Source organism: Plecotus auritus (assembly GCF_963455305.1).
Source record: "Plecotus auritus genome assembly, chromosome: 6".
NCBI lineage: Eukaryota > Metazoa > Chordata > Mammalia > Chiroptera > Vespertilionidae > Plecotus > Plecotus auritus.
The window spans coordinates 21506612-21531740 of NC_137773.1; the positions used below are offsets into that span (position 1 = coordinate 21506612).

The 25129-nt window shown below is 51.3% G+C and overlaps 1 protein-coding gene across 9 annotated transcripts in view; it reads left to right on the plus strand.

The window, feature by feature from the left end:
• Positions 1-25129, plus strand: part of TNIP1 (TNFAIP3 interacting protein 1) — a 43846-nt gene that overhangs the window by 14907 nt on the left and 3810 nt on the right. For 2 of the 9 annotated variants that reach the window (XM_080671772.1, XM_080671774.1), the window contains exons 2-14: positions 42-213; positions 1347-1499; positions 2752-2837; positions 4469-4552; positions 6613-6804; positions 10437-10531; positions 12321-12441; positions 16458-16547; positions 18373-18438; positions 18578-18709; positions 21099-21227; positions 23189-23320; positions 24582-24707. In XM_080671772.1, the coding sequence (XP_080527898.1) occupies positions 78-213; positions 1347-1499; positions 2752-2837; positions 4469-4552; positions 6613-6804; positions 10437-10531; positions 12321-12441; positions 16458-16547; positions 18373-18438; positions 18578-18709; positions 21099-21227; positions 23189-23320; positions 24582-24707 (1542 nt within the window). In that variant the 5' untranslated portion in view covers positions 42-77. The remainder of the gene's footprint in view (positions 1-41; positions 214-1346; positions 1500-2751; positions 2838-4468; positions 4553-6612; positions 6805-10436; positions 10532-12320; positions 12442-16457; positions 16548-18372; positions 18439-18577; positions 18710-21098; positions 21228-23188; positions 23321-24581; positions 24708-25129) is intronic. The other 7 variants (XM_080671779.1, XM_080671777.1, XM_080671773.1 and 4 more) reach the window with 6 other exon arrangements.

Sequence of the window (25129 nt, forward strand, 5' to 3'; positions counted from 1 at the left end):
GGCATGGCCAGCCCCCTGATTTCCTGCTGTTGTCCTTACAGCCAGGCGGGCACCCCAGCAGGGGCTGAGCCACCCTCATGGAAGGGAGAGGACCGTACCGGATCTACGACCCTGGGGGCAGCGTCCCTCCGGGAGAGGCGTCCACAGCTTTTGAGCGCCTAGTGGAGGAGAATTCCCGACTAAAGGAAAAAATGCAAGGGATAAAGATGTTAGGTAAAGCAGACGTTGCACTCTCCCTGCGAGCCGTCTCCCTGTAGCCTGCAGTACCAGCTGGCGTATGCCTCCACCCATGTCATCCCTCTGCCCTTCCCGGCCCTGCACTGGCTCCTGCCCCACAGCTGTGTCTTTATGCACTTCCATAGCCCTGAATCCCCAGCACCCAAGAACCACGGTGACAGGACTCAATACCTTGAGGGGCTGAGAAAAAGGTGTGGGGCTAGGGAGAGGGAGCTAGAAGGCCCATTTTCTGGATGTGGAACAGAGTGGCCTTGTTTTCCAGAACACCAGCGAAGGGGGAGCTGGCATCATCTGGGCAACCAGGGCACGGTCCCCAGGTGTTGGAGCAGGAAGCCAAGCTTGGCTTGAAGCGGGCGGGAGTAGGTCCCTTGATTTCCCTTTCCTGGCTTTTGCTCAAGCTGTCCTCACTGCCAAGGAGCTCCACTTGCCTCGCATGACTGTCATCCCCACCCATCAGCACCCAGCTCGATGCCACCTCCTCCTCCATGACATCCAGTGATTTCCCCGCAGAGGGGTCTCTCTTTCCTCCACACTCCTACAACCGTTCCTTTGCCTTACTGCCACCTTCCCTGGTCTTTGGGGGCGAACTCAGTTCCCCAATTTTCCAAATGCTTTCTCCTTGCTTCACAGACTGCTGCTTGGAATGGCAAATTGGGGAACGAGGAGTAGAGTTGCCCCTTCTCCATTTGTGGGAGAAGGAAAGCTGAGGCCCAGAGGGTGGTTGGCATTATAAAAGGGCTCGTCCCTTAAGACTGCCCCTGACTGTGGATGCAGGCCGTGGGTGGCCCCTGGGTGCCATGATGGTAGCTTTAAGAGAGCCCTGGCTTTCTGTGGAGTCCCGGCCAACTGTGGCGGGATGGGGCCAGGAGTTTGTCCTAGATTCCTCTCCTTCTTCCCTGATTGCAGGGCCCTCTTCCTTAGGGCCTGTTTCTGGTTGTGGGCTGGAATGATGTTCGTCCCACTCAACCCACAAGGCAATGGTAGCAGTAAAGTTCGGGGCCTGGAGCATCCAAAGCCAGGCCGAAGCAGGCTTAGGGGCACAGGGTGGGGAGAGCCCGCGTACAATGCTGAGTAATTCCTTTTGCTCCTCCTTTCCCCACTCTTTCCAGGGGAGCTTTTGGAAGAGTCCCAGATGGAAGCATCCAGGCTGCGGCAGAAGGCAGAAGCGCTGGTCCAGGACGGTGAGCTGGTCAAGGACAGGCAGCTGCTCTCACCACCGTCTCCCACTTTGACTTCCTTCGACCACCTGCCTGAGCTCACAGGTCCAAGGGCACCGGGTTGTCCTCTGCCTTTCCTTGTACTCTCAGCTCCCAAAACCCTCAACAGTGGACCCCTTCCTGTTTAGAAGTCCACATCTCCTTCACTTACCCTTGGGCCACAGGCCATCCTTCTGGTCATGTTTTGGATGGGACTCCACACTCCCGAGGCCCTGGCAGACATCAGTTACGGATCACAGCAATCTACTGTACCCGAGATTTGGCCTCGAGATCTTTATCAGATACAGATCAGCATATTATTCAGCAAATAATAATGAGCAGCTACTATGTACCAGGCCGAGCGTGCCAGGCATCTACTTCAGGTCACTCAACGTTGGTACATGAGTCAGTAGCTCTCTGGTCTGGCCCCTCTCCTTCCACTTTAAAGCTGGGGAAGCTGAGGCCCATGGAGAACCTGGCCTTGCCTATTAGCCAGCTGCAGTGTATTTCAGATGTAAGGTTACATACGTTACCTATTGCTGGAAAGTGCTGACTGCGACTAAAGGTTAAAGTCCTGCATGTGGTCACCATGCATTCCTCTGGAATGTCTCTGGGTCCAGGGGGAAAGGTCTCCACCTGTGGGGCTCAGAGGCCTCCTGCTGCAGCCCCACCTACAGCGCCAGCTCAGCCCAGCATGCCAGCCTTCCATTTGGCTGATGGTTACATTGGTTGAATGGACACATGGAGGAAAGTGATGACCTCAGAGTCCACTGTGCTCCATCAGTGGGTATTTCCAGTCTCCACTTGTCCTTTCAGCAGTGTTTGCTGAGTCCCAGATTGGTGCCGGGTCCATCCCCAGTTTGAGATGTGCAGCTACCCTCAAGGGACTCCCTATGCTGGAGCCCCAGAATATTGGGGGGTGGGGAGCCAAGTATGAGTCCTGGTTTTTCAGTCACTGGCTCCGTGACTTTTCCATGCCTCAGTTTCCTTACCTTTAAAATGGGAATTTGGAGCTGCCATGAGAATTGGCTGAGATAATAAATGCTTTGTTACTTGTTAATTGTCATCCTGTCATTACTGAGGCAGGTCCAGGGTAGCAAAAAGCAGTGGCCAGCAAGTCCAGGGAAAATGGTCTCTCTGCCCAAGTTCTGTCCCCGTCATCCCAGTGCCGATCCCTGGGCCTGGTGGGACCACAACACATTTTCCCAGACTCATGGAGGGAACTCGGGACATCTTCTGGCCAGGACTGTCCTGGAGGGGGCAGTATCTGGGCTTTCCCCTTTCCCTACTGCTCATCTATGTTTTCTCCATTCTCCAGGAAAGGATGCAAATGTCCCAGCACCCCCTGCAGACCCTGCACCCCCCAGTGACAAGCCAGAGCCAGTCCAAAAACCTCCATCCAGTGTAAGTTGCGTTTGGAGTCCTGGCTGAAAGCTGCCTGGACTTCGAGGTCCCTTGGGCAGATACAAGGACATGAAGAGAGAGGGTTGGCGTCTAGAAGCCTAGGTTCTGACTCATTGGGTGATGTTGGGCAGGCTGATCTCAATCTCTCAGGGTCTTGGTTTCCCCATCTTTAAATGAAACTCACAATTAAAACCAGGAAGACCCTGCTATGCACAAGGAGTTCCTCCCTTATACTAAGTCGCATAATGTAAAGCATGTATCTATTGACTGCAGAGTGCTAGGAAAGTGGGTGGATGTGACATAGAGCTCATTCTCAGAGGGCCTGAGAAGTCGCCTCGAGACGTTTTGCTTGGTGTCCTAGGACTGGAAGAGACTCAAGTGATCGTATCGTTTAGCATCTTTATCCTGAAGATCAGGTCCGAAGTGAGAAAAGCATTTTCTAAGGTCATGCAGACAGCAGGGGAAACAGAGAGGGGAACATGAGGTTTTTTAGGACAGGGCCAAGATTCAGAGCTGGCTTCTGGTGGCCATGGGGCTCAGAGCAGAGATCAGAAGCTGCGAGTGGAGATCCTCCCGTCCATTCCCACCCATCTGCCCTTTCCGGGGGAAGGCTGCAGTCGATGTTGTATACCAGGTGTAATAGCAATCCCAGAGCCAGTTGCTAGTTCAGGGAACCATTGGCCTATCTGTTGGTTGCACAACCAGTACATCCCACTTGGAGTGGCTGAGAGATGAGAAAAAGGCTGTGAGTCTATTTTTTTTTTTAATAGAAATGTCTTTGAAATTTTAATTTTCACATTACGTAACAGATTCCTGACCCCATTCATAAAGCACCAAAGTTCAGACTCAGATTTCACTACTCTTAACTGGGAGTCTTTTTTGTTGTTAATCCTCACCCAAGGATATTTTTCGCATTGATTTTTCTTTTCTTTTTTTTTTTTTAGACAGAGAGTGGAAGGGAGGGAGGGATGAAGAGAGAGAGAGAATCAGGTTTTCTGGGGCTGGTTTGGTAAGGCTGGCACAGGACCACCTCCGTGTGGCCACACTGACTGCTGTCTGTTCTCCAGTTGAACAGTTAGGGGACACCGGGACCTGGGAGACAGCTCCAAGGCCGTAGTAGGAACATTGGTTTTGTAGGCCTTGGGTTCAGCCCCTCCGTTTTGTATTAGCTAACAAAGTACCTTCAGTTTCCTCATCTGACCAAAGGGGATATAACGCTCTCACCATAATGGAGTTCATGAAAACATTTTAAGTCTCTGGTGTGAGGGATTTTAAAAGTACAAGTTTAAAAAAGAAAAGACCCTAAAGTTCTGGTGGTTCAAGGTCAGCTAGCCCAATATTCCTGTTTTATGGATGAGGAAACTGGTCACAGAGGGCCTGTGAGCTCAGACCTCACAGTGAGTGGGTTGTGGACAGACTTGTTGGGATCCTGCTTCATGGTCGCACATGAGCTGATGTGTAACCGCCCGGTTCATCCCGGTTCATCTCAGCTCTGCATGGAGGGGCTGCCGGGATGAACTGGATGTGAGAAGAGATTTTTGTCCTTCCATTCTCTGTCCCTCCCTGCTGCTGTCAGCTGTGGGTTGAGGGTTTTTTATTCTCAGGCAGCCTGTAACTCCCTTTCTGCACAGGGCACTTCCTCTGAATTTGAAGTGGTTCCCACCGAGGAGCAGAATTCTCCACCAGAGAGCGGCGGCCAAACCAGAAACGTGATGGTGAGTGGATGGCAGGTCCCTGGGCACATCCCATGTCTCCTCTCTGTTTCAGTCACCTGGCCCTGGGTCAGAGGCACAGGGTCCCTTGGGCACCCTGGAGTCAATTGGGGACCCATGGGGGGCCGGAGGAGAGGATGCTTCTCAAACATGCAAATCCCTTGCTGGTGACTTCCCCTACTTGGGTCACATAGGCGCCTGATCATTGTGAAAGCCTGGGCATATCACCAGCCCTGCTGGTCTCCATGAATGCCGGGCACCTCCACACACTATGATTCAGCCTCTGGGCCAGTGGGCTCCTACCCGGGTGGAGTAGAAAGGGTCAGGGAGACCCAGAGCAGCTTAGGCAGATAGTTTTCCCTTTCGTGCAGGCTGGGTGTTAGAAAGGTTCTGAGTTTTGTCTCCTGGGAACTTCTGTGCCCTTACCCTGCTCTGTCTCTGAGGGCTCTGAGAAGCTGGCGGAGGCAGCAAGAACCCCCTGCTCCGAAAGTATTTTCCCTGTGACCTTGGACCAGTCACATTATCTCATTAATAAGTTCCTCCTTAGCCCCACCATGTGCCTAGTCTGTGCTGAGTCAAGACAAGATGGCCTCCCTGCCCTCTGGGCGCTTGTAGGCTAGTTGGGGAGATCAGTGGATGAAGCAATTCATGGACCTTAAATAGAGCAGCTTTTGCCACCTCGAATCCTTTGTGAAGAGAGACAGTGGGGGATGAATGCAGAATCCAAGAAGCCACGTTATCTCCTGTTAGAATAAAGTGCTAACAGTATTGCACAGGCATTTACTGAGCATCAGGAAGCCTCAGTTCCAGTCCTGGCGCTGCCACTGAGCCACTGGGCGGCTTTGGGCAAGTTCCTGTTCCCTGTAGCTTAGTTTCCCAGCCTGAACCCTGAGGCTCCCCATAGCTCTACTGTCCTGCAACATCCATGTTTAGGGGAGGCCTGCTAGAAGTGGAAATGTGGGCAAGGCCAGGAAGGATGAGCAAAGGGGACACTGGGAGTGGAGCCATAAGAGGTGTGGGAGCTCAGCCAGGGGAAGGTGGGGTTTCCAATGCCTGGCAGGGTAGCAGTTAGCTGTAAGGGGCCACTCTGGATCCTCGGGCACAGTGTTGGCATAACTAAGGCACTGTCTTTGGAAGGAATGTTCTAGACCAGGGGTGGGCAAACTTTTTGACTCGAGGGCCACAAAGAGTTCTTAAACTGGACCGGAGGGCCGGAACAAAAGCATGGATGGAGTGTTTGTGTGAACTAATATAAATTCAAAGTAAAGGAGCGGAGGGGAGAGCAAGAGAACCCTCCACTCTTTCGGCTCTGCAGGCCGGATAGAACAGCCGAACGGGCCGGATCCGGCCCGCGGGCTGTAGTTTGCCCACGGCTGTTCTAGACACAGGAGAGATGGAGAGAGAAAGATTGATTGATTATTGACATTGGGCTCTCTTGCCACGGTATGCTTCCTTTCTTATGTACTCTACTGGATTGGATTCTTTGAAATATCTAGAGTTAAGATTCTTAACCTGTTTTGAGTCTTGGGTCCTCTGAGAAGCTGATGAATGCTGCAGCTGTTCCCCAGAAAACACACAATCGACATAAAAGTCAGGCAGCTCTGGTCTCTGCGTGGCTCCCTTAGCAAGACTCCCGAAGCCAAAGAAGCAGTACTGTGCATGGAGTGAGACCCCTTTCCCGGGCTTGCTGCCTTCACGTGGCAGTTCACCCTCCTGAGCACCCTGTGAGCGAGGAGGGAGGGAAGGGGTGTGTGCACACTTGGTAGATGAGGATTCTGAAGCCCAGCAGATGAGCGATCCACCCCCAGGCACTTGGGGAGGCCCAGAGCGTGGGAGAAAAGTGGCTCCACTGTTGGTAAGCCAGCCACTGGCCTGGGAGTCCCGGTCCTGCCCTGTGAGTCAGCCCCAGACAGGGAACCTGCGTAACTGGAGAATTTCCCTGGGCTGAGCTGGGATCAGAGGGGGAAACTGAGTCATGAGGAATGGGGAAGCAGAAGGAGAATGTTGGCAGCGCCTACTCAGACCCTGGTAAAGAATGGCCCTGGTCCCCTTCTCCTCGCCAGGAGCTGGGTCCCCTGCCCCACGAGGACAGCAACCTCATGCTGCACCTGCAGCGCCTGGAGACCACCCTGAGCGTGTGCGCCGAGGAGCCGGACCACAGCCAGCTCTTCACCCACCTGGGCCGCATGGCCCTCGAGTTCAACCGGCTGGCCTCCAAGGTGCACAAGAATGAGCAGCGCACCTCCATCCTGCAGGTGAGGCCGGCGGGGGAGGTCAAATGGGATGGGCAGGTGTGCTTCCCCTCCCTCCTCCTCTGGCTCTTCTTGGGAATCCAGGGTACTCTGGGGACTTCTGAGAATGACGTTGCCATTGGGGGCTGACTTTGGGCTTCTTGTTTGAGGTGGTGAGCAGGGTAAGGAAGTTGTGGGAAGGGGTGAGGAAGAGGAAGGAAATTGGGAAATATGGGATGGGCAATGCAGATTTCATGGTTGGGGGCTGTGGATGTGGCAGGCTGGGAAGAGCCCTGCCTTGTTCTTCACAGACAGACAGGTGGGGAAAGGGAGGGGACCAAGGCGAGAGGACCATCATTATCGCCACTTCACAGTTGGGGACACAGCCCTCAAGAGGTTATTTATTTATTTATTTATTTTTGCCTAAGATTGCAGCTGGTAGATGATGCACTTGGGATTTGAACCTCAGCCTGTCATATTCCAAAGCCCATGCTCTCCACCACCATCCCAGCTTATCTCCCCAGTAGAGGAGGCTTCCGTTCATAACCCTCCCTGTGCCGTGGGAACGAAGCCAGATTGACTGCCTAGGTTAGCCCAGGCCTTGAAGCCCTATGGTCCTTGGTTCCAGTAGGGACTCTATTGCTGAATGACCTTGGACAAGTCACTTATCCTCTCTGTCCTTCACTGTCCCTATCGCATGGTGCTGGGAGTGCCTGCCTCATGGGATTGCTGTGAGTATTAAATGAAGTCCAGTCTAGAACATGTAAGTGCTCAAAAAGTGGTCACTGTTAGGATTTGATGATGACCAGACTTCTATATGGGCCGGGGGTCTTAGCCTTGAGGGCTTGGGAGTAGGGAAGGATTCACAGATGGCAAAACTGAGGCTCATAGGGAACCTGCTCAGGACCTGAGCACCTGTCCCCTCAATGACAGGGCTATAACTATAAGTCCCCTGCCTCCCTCCCGGACCCCCCTCCAGTCAGTGGTCTCATTCGTGGCAGCAAACATTCACATGCCCAGTTAATGGGGGAGAAGTCTATCATGTGTGACCTCAAGAAGGACCTAGGTTGACAAGAGCAGAAGGGCATCCCGGCTGGAGACAGTGTGAGGAGAGATGTGGGGAGCAGAGGACCCCAAGGAGAGTGCAGGACTCCCAATCCAGCTCCAGTGAGGGCACAAGGGAGGCAAGACTGGAGGAGTGATTGGAGCCCGAGAGCCAGGCTGAGGGAGATTCTCAGATGTCAGCAAGGCTTAGAGGTGTCAAAGCTGAGCTCCGGGGAGGCGAACCCAGTGCATCGCACGGGTGACATAATTTTCAGAATCAACTTTTTGGTTTTGCAATGTGGAGTGATACTGGGCCTCATCAAAGGGGGTCCTGTCAACCTCTGTTATTTTTTATACCAGGCCCTTGTTTATTTCCTTCTTAGCTCTTAACATAGTTTGTAATAGTTTTATTGCATTAGGTGGTTTATTTGCTTTGTGGCTTTTTTTCCTTGTTTTTCCTGCTGGAATATAAGCCTCATAGGAGGGGCAGGTGCTGTGTCTGTCATATTCATCATTGTATCCCAGTGCCTGGCACTTAATAGGTGCTTACTGCACATTTAGTGAGCAAATGAATGAATGAGTGAGTGAACGAAGGAACTCACAGGTGAGCTCTGTTAGCCCCTTCAGTGGACTGTGACCTTTGTGACGACTTCTCTCCGCCAGCTGCTTTGTGCGCAGGGCATTTTCCCAGAAGCTTGGAGGGAACAGCTCTGTAGCCTAGAAAGGTGGACAGCACACCCTGTCCGGCCTTCCCTTAGTGTCCAGGAGCAGGACAGGACGTTCTGTTCCCTGGAGGCCCCACCCAGGGCTGTGGCATTCTGGGTATTTGCCCCGCCTGTGGGTAGAGGCAAATTAATCCGGTTCCTCTTCATTCATTTGTTGATTTGTTTCTTGGTTTACTCGATCACATTTTCAAGGCCAGCTATGACGCAAGGCTTCTGCTAGGCATTGGAACCAATCACAGTAGTTTTCTGTTCTCTCTGCCTTGGACCTCTCATGTCTGACCACCCCCAGTTCCACGCTTTGATGCCTTCCCAAGTCTCTCCTGGGAAACCAACAACTCTGAAATCCCTCAGGATAACAAAAGTTTTCCCTCATTCCCTGTGGCACGGACTTGTTTCTGCTCCACAGTTCCTTATCAGCCCCTTCATCTTGTGCCCTTTGGATTATGAGGCAGCCACAGCCACAGCCACAGGAAGAGAGACCAGAGACTGTGCATGGGCCAGCCCAGGACGAACCCTTATCACTTCCACTCACCTTTCCTTGGCCAGAAATAGTCACATGACCACAGCAAGCGGGGAGGGGGGAAGTTTGGGGAGAGACCTGATTAGGGCCAGGTGGAGTTCAATCCCCCTGGTGGTTCTTACCAGCTGTGCAGCCTCATGCAAATGATTTCACCTGCCTTAACCTACTTTAAAAATAGACATGAATTATGTCGCTTTGAGAACACTGTGAGGCTCCGATGATGCAGTGAGTGGAAGAGCACCCAGCCACGCACCTGGCGCAGTTAGGTGCTCACTCAGTATTAGTTAAAGATTGAGTACTTAGTACGACACGGCACAGCACCATTGCTGTTCTGCACCTCCCTCCCTTTCCCATCTGTAATGCCCTGAGTCTGGTTGTCCATCTTATATGCCCTCACCTCGCAGCTCTGTTGGAACACAAGTCGTCAGGTATTATCAGGTGGCTGACAGTTCACAAGGTGCTTGCCCTCTCTCTCTCTCTGTCTTATTTGTCCTCTGAGGGACCCTATGAAGGAGGCAGAGAAGGTGCAGTTGCCCACATTGTGTAGGGGAGGGAACTGTGGCTCAGAGGCGAAGGAAGCCTGAGCCACACCCGAGGAGTTGGCCAGACACCCTGTCTTCTGACGTGCCAGTTGACTACCCTGGAAGCCTCGTCCGCTTCCCCAAATCAACTAAGCTTGTAGGGCTCTAGGTCTCAGATCTTCACTTGTTCGTTCATTCGTTTGGCCATTCAGTCATTCAGTCGTATGTTCCTTCAACAGAGTTAAGTATCAGCCTGTGCCAGATCCTGAGCTGGGCTGGGATCTGGTAGTGGACAAGAGAATGGGGAGGAGTCCCAGGCTTTAGATTGCTCACAGACTAGAGAGGGTGGGTTAGAGTTGGATATTAAGAAAATAAGGACAAAAATGGCTCTTCAGCTCTCATTGTCACAAGTACCGAGAACAGGGGGCTAGGGGCTGTGAGCAAGGATATGGAGGTGACCTAACTCACTGAGATGTAGAAATCAGGGAGGACTTCTCTGAGGAGGTGATGCTTAGGCTAACTTGAAGCAGGAGTAAAAATCGGGAAGGCCTGTGGGGAAGAGTGTTCTAGGATGGGGGAACTGCAGTGAAGGAGGGGAGATGGAGCTCTCTGCCTTGGCTGATTCTTATTTGGGCATCCTCATGGCTGGCTTTATGAGGATGCTTAAAGGAGCTTGGGTGGGCCTAGCGGCTTGGCTCTCAGCTGTCCTGGGAGGGGTTGAGTCAGGCCATGCCAAGGGGCTAATGTGTAGGACCTGGTAGCCCCTGTCCTGTCCTCCAACATCAGCGTGGATTAGGAATGCACCCCTCCCCTTCCCTTGCCCTCATCTACCCCTCTGCCCTTCAGACCCTGTGTGAGCAGCTTCGGAAGGAGAATGAGACCCTGAAGGCCAAACTGGACAAGGGCCTGGAACAACGGGATCAGGCTGCTGAGAGGCTGCGGTAAGTCCAGGCTCCTCAGAGCAGGGATGAGGAGTCGGATGGCCAGGAGGAGGGGGCGGGTGCATGGCACTGATTTCTGGGCTGAGGGCTCAGAGGCCTATGGAGCTCTGAGGCCTGTGCCCAGAGCCCTGCTTTGGATGTCTTTGGCTCTTGTTCTTGGGTACCTTGGCGGGTATTTATGAAGTGCCTTGGGAACTTCAGAAGAAGGTCTGTACAAATTACACTTCTTCCTTGGCAACTTAAGCCTAAGCTTAGCCTGCTAACAGCTGCTGGCTGGTTGTAGGAGGGCTCAGGACTGTGCTGCCCCCTGCTGGTCATCATTCTGTTCTGCTCTGTATTCCTGAGAACAGCTGGGGCTCCCTCATCAGGGCTAGTGGGTCATGGACTTAATTATGCACCAGGATCACTGAGGGTCAGGCAGGGCCCCCAGTTTACACTCCCACACCCCCCTCCTCTACCAAGATTTTGAGACCGTGGGTCTGAGGCAGGACCTCGGCACCTGCATGTTCCAAAGGGCCGCTGGGATTATGATGTCGGCTGGCCCAGGATCACACTTGAGAAACATTGATCTTGACTGTCAGAACTTGAAGGGCCCTGTGAGGTCACAGGGGCTAAACCTGTACCTCATTGTGCAGAGGGAGACTGAGGCCCAGAGAGAGGCATGTGAGGTCCAGATAGAGTAATAGTAATGACTGAACCACCGTGCCACTTTGAATCTGCATATATTTATTTACTTCCAAGCAGTTGGAGTTTTATAGCTCTAATGACCATCCATGGACTAAAAAACCCAGGCTGCAGGAAAGACTCCTGACTAGAGAGCAGGTGTACAAAGCTGTGTGACCTTGGGAAAGCCACTTCTCTGTTTTTCTATTATTACGTGGAAATCCAGCGGGCAAACAGAACATAAATATTTCCCATATTTCAGTCACACTACTTTTATTATGTCCTGTATCACCTATCTTGTTATTTACTTAAGAATTTACTTTAATTTGAATCATGTTTTGACTTTAAAAAATACTATAAAGAAAGCTTTCGCTAAAGTAAATGGAAGACAGCATTACCTCTAAGAAGTAAAAGGTAATTCCAACAATAAATGTAGTGAAAATCGGAGGATGTTCTTGATTCTGGCAAAGTACCATTGCCCACTGAAGGCTCTGAGCCTGAAGCCTGCTCTCTCTCTCTTCCTCTCTCTCTCTCTTTCTCTTTCTCTCTCTCTAAATAAATCATTTTTATTGATTTCAGAGAGAGAGAGATAAAAAACATCAATGATGAGAGAGAATCAATTGGCTGCCTCCTGCACGCCCCCTACTGGGAATTGAGCTCACAACTCAGGCATGTGCCCTGACAGGGAATCAAACCGTGACCTCCTGGTTCATAGGTTGAGGCTCAACCACTGAGCCACACCAACTGGGCAGCTATCTCCCTTTTAACAAGGGAGACTGGCAAGTACAGAAAAGGTGCTCAAGACATCAGGCTGAGACTTTTCCCCTGCTCCACACCGGAAGCTGAAAGATAATTGGGAAGGATCACTGGAGTGTGATCCAGGGTTATTTAATGCATGCAGGTTTGGCTGCATCCTGAGGATCCCATGTCTGCAGGCATCCCAGTTGGGGACACCCTGCAGTGATGACTCGCGACTCCTAGGGAAGCCCATAGATTGCCACAGGAGTTTAAGGATGCCCTTTGGTGGCACCAGATGAAAGGTTTCAGGGTCTTGCCTTACACCCCAGGTCTCAGCTGCCACTTAGATGAGCCAGCAACGTGACTTCTGTGTTTGCCTCTGATCCAGGGAGGAAAACATGGAGCTCAAGAAGTTGTTGATGACCAGCGGCAAAGACGGTGTCTGCGGGCGGCCAGGCTCACCCAAGACAGAAGGCGCAGGCAAGAAGGGGGTAGCTGGACAGCTGCAGGTATGTGGTCAGAAACTCCTTCCACAGCATCCCTGCCTGCCGCTGCCAGCCTCCGTTGCCACCTCCAGTGGCAGTGAGCTCACTGCCTTCTGCTCAGCCAGTTCCATTGTTCGAAGGTTCTAGTGATTAGATGGCTTTTCCTTAGCTTGGCCTGACAGTCCACCTCACTGGAGCTTCTTCCGCTCAATGCTTATTCTGCCTTCAGCCAGATGGAGCATCCATTCCTTGCAACACACACACAGGCTGCCAGCCAGGACCGTGGCTCTGTGGCCCCCCCCAGCCCTCTCTTCTCCAGGCTGAATAGCTCCCGTTCCATTGCTCTAAGACGGTGGTCGAGTCCTTGGCTCAGTGTGAGCACATTCCCTGAACACATCCCACTATTTACAGGGTGGCTCCCGAGCATGACATCTCGGACATTCCTGGCAGAATCAGGGTGTTAGTCCCCTGCAGGCTTCTCAGGGGTCTTTGCTAAGCTCCTGTGATTGCCCCCGGGAGCCTCTGACATGGAGAGAGGGGGACGTGGCTAGGTAGTGCCACCGGGCCGGCCACTTGCCCCCTTCCCACCACCGCTGCTGTATCCCTGGCTCACATCCAGTCCCCAGGCAGGAACTGGCTCCTTGCCCTGTCAGTGCCTTTCCCCTGGCTGCAGGGCTGAGTCCCAGTTTCTTACTAACACGTTTTCCCCTTTAATGGGGTTTAATGGCTGCACAGCAGGACTCAATTGTCTTTAATAAGCCCCACACCTATGTAATTGTCCTAGTAACTTAATTACTTCTTACTATAGAGTTTACCCAAGACTTGAACATCCAATCCATCATCCTGTTCAGATCTCTTTTCCCCTTGTAAGGTAGGCAGAGCCAGGACTATTACTCCATTGCCCAGCCTTGCCTGGAGGCTGGAAAGCATGACCTTGCAGAGGTCATGTGGCATCACTAACCAAGCTTCCTGCACCACTCGCTGTCAGGCAGACACGAGGTGGGGGCCGGGAACCACACTGGGAAGTGGCCATCTCTGCTTCCATTTGCCCCTCCTGTCAGGGTCTGCCTTGTTTGTCCTCTTGTGGAAGTGACTTGGGGACTCTCCTGATCTCTGGGTTCTTGGGGTTCTGTGGGCAGGCCTTTTCACTTTTCCAAAGCTCTTTAATATCAACTCCCCAGAAGGCCAGATGGTCTTACCACCCTGCCCAGGGGAAGGCTCTGTGGGCTTATGGACAGCCGTGAAGCCAGTGCCCTGGAGTCCCATGTGGGTTGAATGCTGCTGCCACCTTGGACAAGTTACATACGCTCTCTGGCCTCAGTTTCCTCCTTGCATAATGGAGATATTCACACCTCTCTCAGAGGGTAGTTGGAGGGTTCGGAGATGTGCCTGTAGAGTAGGTGCAGTGCTTGGCACGTGGTCAGCAGTGCACATTAGCTGTTGCTTTTAATGGTAGATTGGGTGCCAGCAGCCAGGTAGTCTGACTCCTCTCTTCTGTGTGGAGGTTTAGAATGTACCCTCTGGGAGCCTGTCACCCCCATTTCCTCCTTCCCCAGTAATGCTAAGCACAGCTTCCCTCCAGGAGGCAGCAGGCTTCTAGGGTCAGGCCCATCTCATCTTTCTCAGAGGAAGTGGTGGTCCCTGGAGGGCTCCCCCAGCTTGCTCCCTTTACTCCCGGTTCTATGGTGTGCTTACAGACTTTAGCCTGCAGGGGGCACTTGAGCCTCCCAAGTTTTGCTCTCAGGGCTCACCCCAGGCCTTAAAGTCCTACAAAATGATGGTTCAATGATCAAAACTAGAAAACGCACTGGGCACAGTACTGTTAACTAAACTGCAGACTTCAGATTCCACCAGTTTCTCATTCATGTTCTCCTCCTGTGCCGTGATCGATTCCAGATCCCACATTGTATTTAGTTGTCACGACTCTTTAGTCTCCTCCAATCTGTGACAGGTCCCAGGGTTCCTTGTCTTGTCTTTCATAATCTTGACACTTTGGGGTTATACTAGCCATTTTTTTGTAGAATGTCCCTCTATTTGGGTTTATTGGATGTTTGCCTATGCTTGGATTGGGGTTATGGATTTGGGCAAGAACATCACAGGAATGACGTCCCACCCTCCTTTACTGCGTCATGTCAGGTGTCTTATTGCTGTCAACCTTGATCATGTGGCAAAGTGGGTGTCTGTCAGCTTTCTCTACATAAAGCAACGAATTTTCTCTCTGTAATTATTAAACACTTATTTCTAGGAGAACCTCTAGGCCGTGCAAATGCCCTGTTTCTCCTTACGCTTTTGCTAGCTTCGGTATCCATTGCTGACTCTCACTGCAGTGATTAGGATAGCCGTAGTATTATAATGACAGTTTTGCACGTCCCTCCTTCTTTCCACGGTCACTAATTGGAATTCTTATGTAAGCAAGAGTTGTTCCTCCTCCCCATTTATTTAATTATTCAGCTATATTTTCCTACCACTATGGACTCAAGGATATTCATTTTATTCTTCGGACTATAATCCAATGTTATCACAATTTATTTTCTGGTTCACATTGTTCCAGCTTGGCTATGGGAAGCTCTTTCAAGTTGTTTCCTATGCCCATTTGACAGGCCATTATTATTATTATTACTAGAGGCCCGGTGCACGAAATTCGTGCACAGGGGCAGGGGGGGGTGTCCCTCAGCCCAGCCTGCACCCTCTCCAATCTGGGACCCCTCAAGGGATGTCCGACTGCCCATTTAGGCCTGATCCCAATAGGATTGGGCCTAAACGGGCAGTCGGACATCCCTCTCACAATCCAGGACTGCTGGCTCCCAACTGCTCGCCTGCCTGCCTTCCTGATTGCCCCTAACCGCTTCTGCCTGCCAGCCTGATCACCCCTAACCACTCCCCTGCTGGCCCGATTGCCCCTAACTGCCCTCCCCTGCCGGCCTGGTCACCCCTAACTGCCTTCCCCTGAAGGCCTGGTCCCACCCAACTGCCCTTCCCTGCTGGCCTGATTGCCCACAACTGCCCTCCCTTGCAGGCCTGGTCCCTCCCAACTGTCCTCCTCTGCTGGCCATCTTGTGGTGGCCATCTTGTGTCCACATGGGGGCAGCCATCTTGTGTGTTGGAGTGATGGTCAATTTGCATATTACTCTTTTATTAGATAGGATTATTATTATTAGTAGTAGTATTATTGGTATTATTTTTTTGGCACTTCTTTACTTTCTGACACCATGAGGTGCTCCAAACCCTTTCCCTGCCCCAGCTCTAGAATTAATCCCTTGTCCAAGGAGTCCTGTTCCTTTTTGTTAGAGAATGGTATTTAGGAACCAAGATCTGGGCCTTAGGTGTGCTCATTGCTACTGGAGTGTCACTGCTGTAGGCTCTCTCAGAGAACAGAGCTAGGAAGTATGTGTATGTGTACTAATGACATATACATCTTTATTTTTGTATCTTTCTAAAAACATTTTAAAATAATTATTTTATAAAACATTAAAAATATATAACTCTTACTTCCAGGCCAGAGGATTTGGGGTTGATGTGGGGAGGGAGGAGGGGGAGAGCAGCTGGCAGTGCCTTAGAGATAAAGCTTGAGCAGGGAAAGACATGGATGTAGGAGGAGGACAGGGGAGGAGGGCCTAGGAGCCCCTGTGGGTCAGGGAGGGGCAATAATGATCTCAGTGGACTTCCCGAGGGGCCGTGGTCAGCAAACTGCGGCTCGCGAGCCACATGCAGCTCTTTGGCCCCTTGAGTGTGGCTCTTCCACAAAATACCACGGCCTGAGCGAGTCTATTTTGAAGAAGTGGCATTAGAAGAAGTTTAAGTTTAAAAATTTTGGCTCTCAAAAGAAATTTCAATCGTTGTACTGTTGATATTTGGCTCTGTTGACTAATGAGTTTGCTGACCACTGCCGAGGGGGTTTAGTCATGGCTGGGATGTGTAGCAGTGTCCTGGTGGATGGGAGGGTAGAGAGGTGGGGACACACGGCTAGGTGAGGACCCTTAAATCGGTGAGAGTATTGTTATTTGAGGCTTTGCTAAAGGCCCCTCTCTGTTTCTCCCCAGGCTAGTGCAACAGCAAGTAAGATCCCAGAGGCGGGAGCCTTGGGTGCAGCTGAGAAGAAGGTGAAGATGCTGGAGCAGCAGCGCACAGAAGTAGGTGGCCTCCTGGGACCCACAGGACAAAGGCCCTTCCTTGTCCCCTGGCTCTGGCTAGTCCTAGGTCACCGTGGTGAGTTGCCATGGTGACCACTGAACCATCTGCCCATAGACTTGCTGGACTTTTTAAAATCTTCACCTGAGGATATGTTTTCATTGATTTTGAGAGAGAGAGGAAGGGAGAGAGAGAAACATCAATGTGAGAGAGAAACATTGGACGGTTTGCCTCCTGTACGTGCCCCAGCTGGGGATCAAACCTGCAACCGAGGCATGTGCCCTGACCAGGAATCGAACCAGCAACTTTTTGGTGTATGAGTTGACACTCCAACTAACTGAGCCACCCAGCCAGGGCTGTCCTGGAATCTTGTCTCTTGGTCAATCCCCTTGCGCACAAGGGTCACTCTGAGGAGGTAGCATTTGGGGCACAGCCTAAAATTGTTAGCAGGGGAGGGGTAATTTAGGAAGACTAAACCCTAAATGGTGGAAAGAGGTTGTGATAAGGTGGGTGAGTTTCAGCCTCAGGAATGGGGAGCCTGGGGTTCATTGGTCATCTTGCGACTGGTTTAGGGAGGGACTGTCATAGAGGGAGATCCTACGCCTTGTGGCACTGCTTCTAACCAGCTGAGAATCCCCAGATCGAGGCTATTTCCTTGTCTCATGTCTATTCCCCCTTCATCTCCTCCCCCAGGTGGAGCCCAGTCCCCTTTGTTCTCTGAGCCCCTCCTCTCTGCGGAGCTCCCTCCTTCTCCTGGTGCTGGGCCTTTCTGCTTCCCTGGCCCCAGCACATTGGGAAGGCAGCCTCCATTAGTCCTTTGCCTATGTACATATTAATTTTAGTTTTCTGCTTGTGTAGCCCTAAGGTATTTTTTCTGATTAGTAAAGTAATATAAAGTTCATTATAAAAAGATTGAGAATCTCACCTCCTAGAGTAACAATTAATGGTTAGTAACAATTCATTACATATTCCTTGTTTTCATCTATGTACTCACTAATGTATAATCTGGTTTTTAAAATAGCAGAAAAAATTGTAAATATTGCATTACAAATTTATTTTTTCCTTTAAAATTACCTATAACTTGAAGGATGTCCATAGATATGTACATATGTATATATGTATATATATTCCTTTAATATGTATGTATATATTTAATATATATATTTCTTTCATTCTGAGTACTTTTTATTTTATGTTTCTGAAATTGGGATACCCTTTCCCATCATTTTATTTGTGATGTAGGATTGTTTTTGGTCCCAGAGGAATTGTTATATCGAGAGTATGGCAAATAAGTAGTGTCACCTTAGAACTGAGGCAGCATATTAGGTTTTATGAAGAACTGCATGGCGCTTCACTTCTGATTACCCTGTAATTTCTGTCACCCATCTTCTATGCCTAGGCTGGCCTCTAGATTGTTTTGTAATACAAACATTGAAATGATCATGATATACATATACTTTTATGCTTCTTTTGGTTACTATTTTTAGAGTAGAATTACTTGGTTAGAGAGAACAAGAATTTAGAGTTTTTATACGTAGTCCCAAACTGCCCTCTAAATGGGTGTGTGTTTCATAATTCTACACCGAACTGATGCACTGTTTTTGTATCTTGGTGTTAGTCTCGCTGTCCTGGCAAGGATAAAATGTGGTGGTTGATAGAGGGACTCCCTTTGAGGAGCACTGAGATTTATTGAGAAGCGAGAGGTTGAGGCAGTGTCTGTAGCCAGCGTTCGCACACACTGTGCGCTCCTGGGGAAGCTGGTGTGCATGGAGTTGGCTGTCTGTGGTGTTCTGCTTATCCCCTGCTAACCCCACTCTCTCCCCACAGCTGCTTGAAGTGAACAAACAGTGGGACCAGCATTTCCGGTCCATGAAGCAGCAGTACGAGCAGAAGGTAGTGTGGGAGTTACGGGAAGTCCAGGCTGAGCCCAGGTTCTCGGCTGTTGTCAGCGCATCCCCCGCCGTCCTGCTCAGCACTCTTGTCCCTTGGGCGGTCCCGTTCACGCACCCCCTCCCTCTGCCTCTGAACCCAGATCACTGAGCTGCGCCAGAAGCTGGCGGACCTGCAGAAGCAGGTAACTGACCTGGAAGCTGAGCGGGAGCAGAAGCAGCGTGACTTTGACCGCAAGCTTCTCCTGGCCAAGTCCAAGATTGAAATGGAGGAGGCAAGTGTGACTGCTGGGCCCTGTGGGTTTGGCTCCGGGAGGCCTGCTCCTCCCTCCCCAGTGGAGTAAACAAGCCAGGGCAGGAGTCAGGAGACCTGGGGATTCCGGCTCCTGCTCTGGTGCAGAGGACTGTGGCCATAGGCAAAAGCCCTTTCCTTCCCCTTGCCCCAGTTTCCCATCTAAACATTGAGAAGACGGGATTAGCCATTGCTTTTTATATTTTCCTATTTTCTAACAGAACCTTTTGTTCAGTTAGCATCTATGAGCTAGGGAAGCACAGAATAGAAAAGAGAGAGAAGCAGGCTGGCTCTGGGGCACTCAATGGGGGTGGGTGCTGTTGAGTGTTTGAGTTGTGATGGCTCTTGGTTGGAGACAAAGTTTCTCTATTCATTCATCTAGTCATTATTTGACAGACCATACACTTGGCACTGTGCTGGGCAGAGAGACTCAGTGCTGAACAGTCCAGTCCCAGCTTTGAGGGGGAAGAGACGCTAAACAACTGATTACAGAAGCAGATAAGCTGAAGTGTGTTAAGTACTACACAGGACAAGTGACAGGGATCGGGGAGGGGGCAGGAAGAGGAACCAGATTCAGTCAGGGGGCCAGGAATCTGCCCCCTGAAGAAGCAGCATCTGATCTGTCATCCGTGTGACTGATCCCAGCCAAGGCCCTCGGGGTCCTGTTACAGCTGAAAGAGGAAAGGCCGTCTGCCCCGCAGACTTCTGGGAGATTTTATTATGTCGTGATGCCTTCCCTTTCATGGGAACGGCCCAGGCTATTATTGTTTAGCTTCAAAACAGACATTTTCAACACAGCTTGCATTTCAGAGTTCCCTCTCATCAGCATAGGACACCCAGGGGCCTTGTCTGAGCTGTCACCTGCCTCCGTGACCACCCCTGCCCTTGAAGATGAGTATTAGGGAGGACACTGTCTATCTTTTCTCTTGAGTGCAGTCACATCTTGTGACTGTCAGCCTGTGACCCCCTAGCTCTTTGGTCCCTTCCCCTGGCTCACATCCGTAGGTGGATAAGTCCCTGGATCTGACAGCACCTCCCTCTCAGCGGGGGAAGGTGGGATGTTCCAAGACAAAGCACAGCCCTGTAGATAAGGACCCATGGCGATAGAAGCCGTGCTAATCCTGGAGCCTCTTCAACAGGAGTCCAGACCAGCTCCCACCAGTTCTGACTGAGGCTGCCCTCGGCAATCTCTGGCTGCCTGTCCCTATTTAAAACACTTTCTGTGACTTGCAAGGTGAGAAAGAGCACTGGAATTAAGATACCCGGGCTCTAACCCCAGGTGTCACTGTGTAGCCTGGGAGAAACCATCTCCCCTCTCTGCACAGTCATTTCCCATCATATAAAGGGGCGAGGACTTGATGCTCTCTAAGGGCCAATCTAGCTGTGGCCCTGCAGTGAAGGAGCCCTGATCATTCCATAGTGGGTGTGGGAGCAGTGCTTCCACCTGGAAGCCTTCCCTGATTTCTTCTCAGCTATTGCACGCTCTCTTTTAACCTTACAGGACGGACTGTTTCTCTGTGTAGGAACACTTTCTGCCTCATGCTACTTTTATTTCTTTGAGTGTTTTCTCTCCTCTAGGTTCAGAGACTAAAAAGCAGAAAGGTCTTTTTGAGATTCTTAGTGGTTTCTCACTTTCTGTGTCACAGAAGAACCTTGTGCAAATCTGGCAGAAACTATGGCTTTTCTCCCTAGAAAATTGCACAAAATTTTACACTGTTTTGGGACTCACAGACCTCCTGAGGTCCATGTGTGACTCATGCTAAGAACTCCTTGCCCTGGCCAGTGTGACTCAGTGGTTAGAGCATCAGCCTGTGCACCGTAGGGTCTTGGGTTCGATTTCTGGTCAAGGGTGAGTACCTGGGTTGCAGGTTTGATTCTCGCTCTCAGTCAGGGCACATGCAGGAGGCAACCAATTTCTCACATCAATGTTTCTCTCTCTCTCTCTCTCTCTCTCTCTCTCTCTCGCGCCTCGCTCTCGCTCTCTCTCTCCCCCTCCCTCCCTTTCCACTGTCTCTAAAAATCAATGGAAATAAAAATATCCTCAGATGAGGGTTAACAGAAAAACAAAAGAAACTCCTTACCTATGGTAGATCGGTAAACTTAGACCAGAGAGGGTTGTGACAGTGCCCCAGGTCTCAGCTGGTGGAGGAGCTGGTGTCAGAACCCAGCACCTTTCACTCAACCAAAGTGCCTCTTCTTTGAGGTCAGGACCTTTGGGCATTACTGCTCTGACCCTGGGTGCCCTGTGTGAGCACAGTGAGGGCTGCGGAGTGAGAGCAAGAGAGGAGGCGTGCTGGAGAGGCGGGGCAGCAGTGCAGGGAGTCCCAGTCTCCTGCAGAGGCTCCAGCTTACCCACCCTGTGCTCCCTGCAGACCGACAAGGAGCAGCTGTCAGCAGAGGCCAAGGAGCTGCGCCAGAAGGTCAAGTGTCTGCACGATCAGCTGAGCCCACTGACCCGGCAGCGGGATTACCAGGAAAAGGAGATCCAGCGGCTCAACAAGGTGGGCACCTTGGTCCTGGTCCTTCGAGCAAGCAGAGCTTCCCTAAGCCCAACTCCCACCAGTGCCCAACCCTCAGCTCAGGAGGGGCAAGTCTGGGTCAAGGCACTGGTGCTGAGGGCCTGGGTGCCGCCCGAGGTCCCCGCCTCTGCCTTTCCTCCCCGCACACAGAGTGGCCAGCCCTGGGACGAGCCTGTGCTTGCTCCCCTCCGTGCCCTTGGACGTGCTGTTTCTTCACTCATGCCACCCTGCTCATTGTTCAGGTGCAGCGAGGCCTTCCACAAATCTCCTTCAGGTCGCCCTGTTCTATGCACCTAGAGCCCCAGCAACTTTCCTGCCCCTTCTCGAATTTTCTTGCGATTACTTATTTAACATTCTGTCTTCTCATGCAGTGGTGGGAGGTGTGTGTCTTCACAGGGACATACACCCCCAGTGCCTGGCACAAAGCACATGCCCAGGGAATACTCGCTGACGGGAGTGAGTGAGCACAGGCCCTGGGGGTTCCCACCCTTGTGAAGTGGGACCCAGGGAGACAGGGCGCCCGGGGTGGGCTAGGGAAAGCAGAAACCCTCTCCTCTGAGTCAGGCGAGTGTCAGTGGCCGGGCCAGGTCTCTATCCTCTCTGGGCCTCCACGTTGCCATCCGAACCCTCGCTGGACTCATTCTGGCCCTGCCCACCTTCCAGTGCATGGTTAGAGGGATGCACTGCCAACGGGAGCTGGTCTGGACTCCTGTTGAAGAGGCTCCAGGGTTAGCGTAGCTTCTATCGCCAGGTGTCCTTATGGAGTTGCTGAGTCTATGGGCTGGCCTTTCCCTTCTGTTGGCTTTGGTATTTGAAAAGCATTGATTATGATGAGTCTGGGTCCTTGGGACCTGATCTCAGAGAAAAGAAGGATGTGTCCCGACCTGGGGGACTTGGGGTTAAAATCCAGGCAGAATACTGTACATGATGCTGGTCATAGGGATGGCCCAGGTAGGATCATGCCCCCCAGGTTTCCTTCGCATAGCTGGGGACAGAGACTCAGGTGTGGATGATGAATGCCAGGCCCTCCCTGCCTCTGGACCTCCATCTTCGCACCTAAAAAATGGGGCAGAGGGAGTAGGAGAATGAAAGGGAGCCATAGCCTCCCCTTGCAGCATCCTGAGTCGACTCTTGACTCAGCTTTGTTTCTGGGGGAGTCAAGCAGACCAAGTGGTGGACCCAGTCCAAGTTGGGGGAGGTTTCCTTGACCTCCGTGCCATCCAGGAAGGCACCTTGGGCAATGCTGCCACATGGCGGGCAGAGGCCCTGCTGTCCAAGGGGCTGAAGTTGAGGTGGGGATGAGGGTGGCCAGTCGTGAGAGGTGTTCCAAAGTTCTCACCTAACAAGTTAACAGGTTTGAAGGAGAAAACCAGTTACTAGAAACCTTTTAAGAGGTGAGCAAGTTGAAATTAAAATCCAGTCTAATCTAACTCCCGGAGAGTTGAGGATGGAAGGGTTGGCTTAGTGGGAATGGGTTGTAGAAGCTGACGGATCTCAGGACAGGCCAGACTGAAGATTCTCCTGAAGGACTTAATATTCTTTCTAGGTCTGGGTGCTGGGCTTGAGCCACACCTGCTCAGAAAAAGGGAAATTCTCCCTTCTTCATGAAGTTTAGGCTGCTGGTTAATAGCACACACTGGATTTGAGTCCCCACTTTACCACTTGCTGTGTGGCTTTGGACAAATCACTTCAGGTCTCGGACCTCAGTTTTCACATCTGTAAAATGGGGATGATAGTCTTTTCTTCCTGGGACTGTGGAGAGGATTCAGTGAAATGATGTGTGCATAGTATTAATGAATAGGGTAGCATTTATTAAATAGTATTGGTGGTGGTGGTTATTATCATTATTGTCAGGAAGGGCGTCCCTAAGGATGACCCTGTCAGTGGAACCTGACTTTCAGGGATTCTGCTGATGGACCCATCTTCTCTCTTGCTGGTCTCAGGCCCTAGAGGAAGCACTGAGCATCCAGGCCTCCCCATCGTCTCCACCAACAGCATTTGGGAACTCAGAAGGAGCTGGGGGCCTCCTCAGAAAACAGGAGCTGGTCACGCAGAACGAATTGCTGAAACAGCAGGTGAGCCTTGCGGGGAGGCCAGGTAGGAGGTGGTAGTGGGAGCTGGAGCATCCTGAGCACCCCGAATGGGCTTGGCATCACATGGAAGCAGTAATTGGTCGTCCACTTTCTGCCTTTGGCCAGGATCCCGGCCTGGTTATAGGTTTATCCTTTCCAGCATTGTATCCCTAACTAGTCATTGCTCTGTGATTTAGCCATCCTTACCCCAACTGTGCCATTATCTACCTAGTATTTTAAGAATAAATTTTAAATAAATTTCTTTCAATAAAGTAATTAAAAAGGAGCTTTATATCACTACTATAAATAGAAAAACCTGTTTGTTATTTTTCCATAAATAAAAAGGTAACCGTAAGCAAGCAAAACAGTGTTATTAAACTTGAGCCGGATACTCTTGTCTGATGAAGACTCTGAACTTGAGTCCTCATTCCCTTCACTTAAGGGAAACTAACACATAGTAGAAAGGCGTTAAAGACACACTAGCATAAAACTGAGACTTTCTCCTCAAGGGACACAGGAGACTTGAAAGGAGGTTGGAAAGGTCACGCTGTTTCATGTGTTTCCATGTGATGCCATGCAGGTCCCAGCCTCCTCCCTGCCAGGCTCCCGGAAGCCGTGGGAGAGCTCTGTAAGCCTTCTACTCTCGGAAGGTCTTCCATCCACACTGGTCCCATAGCCTCCACCTCCGGGGCCAAAGCAGAATGATAGGATTGGACTGGCTGATGGCTGTCAACCTTTTTTAAAAAGTCATACATACCTTGTTTAAATGAGACCCTGTGTTGAAGCCCAGAATATAAAATAGGGGGATCCACACCTGGCTCAGTGGTTGAGCGTCAACCATGAAGCAAGAGGTCACTGGTTGGATTCCTGGTCAGGGCACATGCTCGGGTTGTGAGCTCAGTCTCCAGTAGGGGCATGCAAGAGGCAGCTGATAGATGATGTTTCTCATTCATTGATGTTTCTAGTTCTCTATCCTTCTTCCTCTCTCTCTAAAAATCAATAAAAACATATTTAAAATACAATGTATCTAAGATGTAATAAATAAATAAACTAGGGGGATCCAGAACTACTTTGTTTGAAGATGGAGGTGGCACTGGAGGTGTGCCTATTCCCACTCCATGGGGGCTGTCGAGATGGGGTGACACCAGCTCTGATGACTCTCATCAGCCAGCCCAGGGTTCTGGGCCTCAGCAGGTCTGAGCCTCCACTCAGAGCTGCACCTCCTCCCTCACCCCTTCCCTCTCTCCCCTCTTCACCCCTGCAGGTGAAGATCTTTGAGGAGGACTTCCAGAGAGAGCGCAGTGATCGGGAGCGCATGAATGAGGAGAAGGAAGAGCTGAAGAAGCAGGTAGAGAAACTGCAGGCCCAGGTCACCCTGTCAAACGCCCAGGTGAGAAGAGCTGGCCCGAGGAAGGGGCCGTTGGCCTGCCCTCGTGGGGACGGGGGCATGGATTGCATGGATTGTGAGCCTGGATGTCAGGACACTCACTGCTTCTCCTTCCAGCTCTGCTATAAGTTTCTGTGGATTTCAGGGAGACATGCCCACCCCACCCCTAACCTCTAGCTCTGACTTTCCATAGTCAGTTTTGATGCCTTTAAAGAGCAAATTCAGGGATTGGCCCAGAGCCCCCCATTGTCTCACAGAATGCACCTTAAAAATGTTAATATGGAAGCCTCCTGACTGGTGTTCAGACCTCCCACAGTGAGCAGGCCTTACCTGTAGCCACCGGCCTGGGCTGTGCTCTGCCTCACAGGGCCCTTCCCCAGGGCTGGGCCAGTCAGGACAGTCCACGCTGCATCAGCCCATCAACC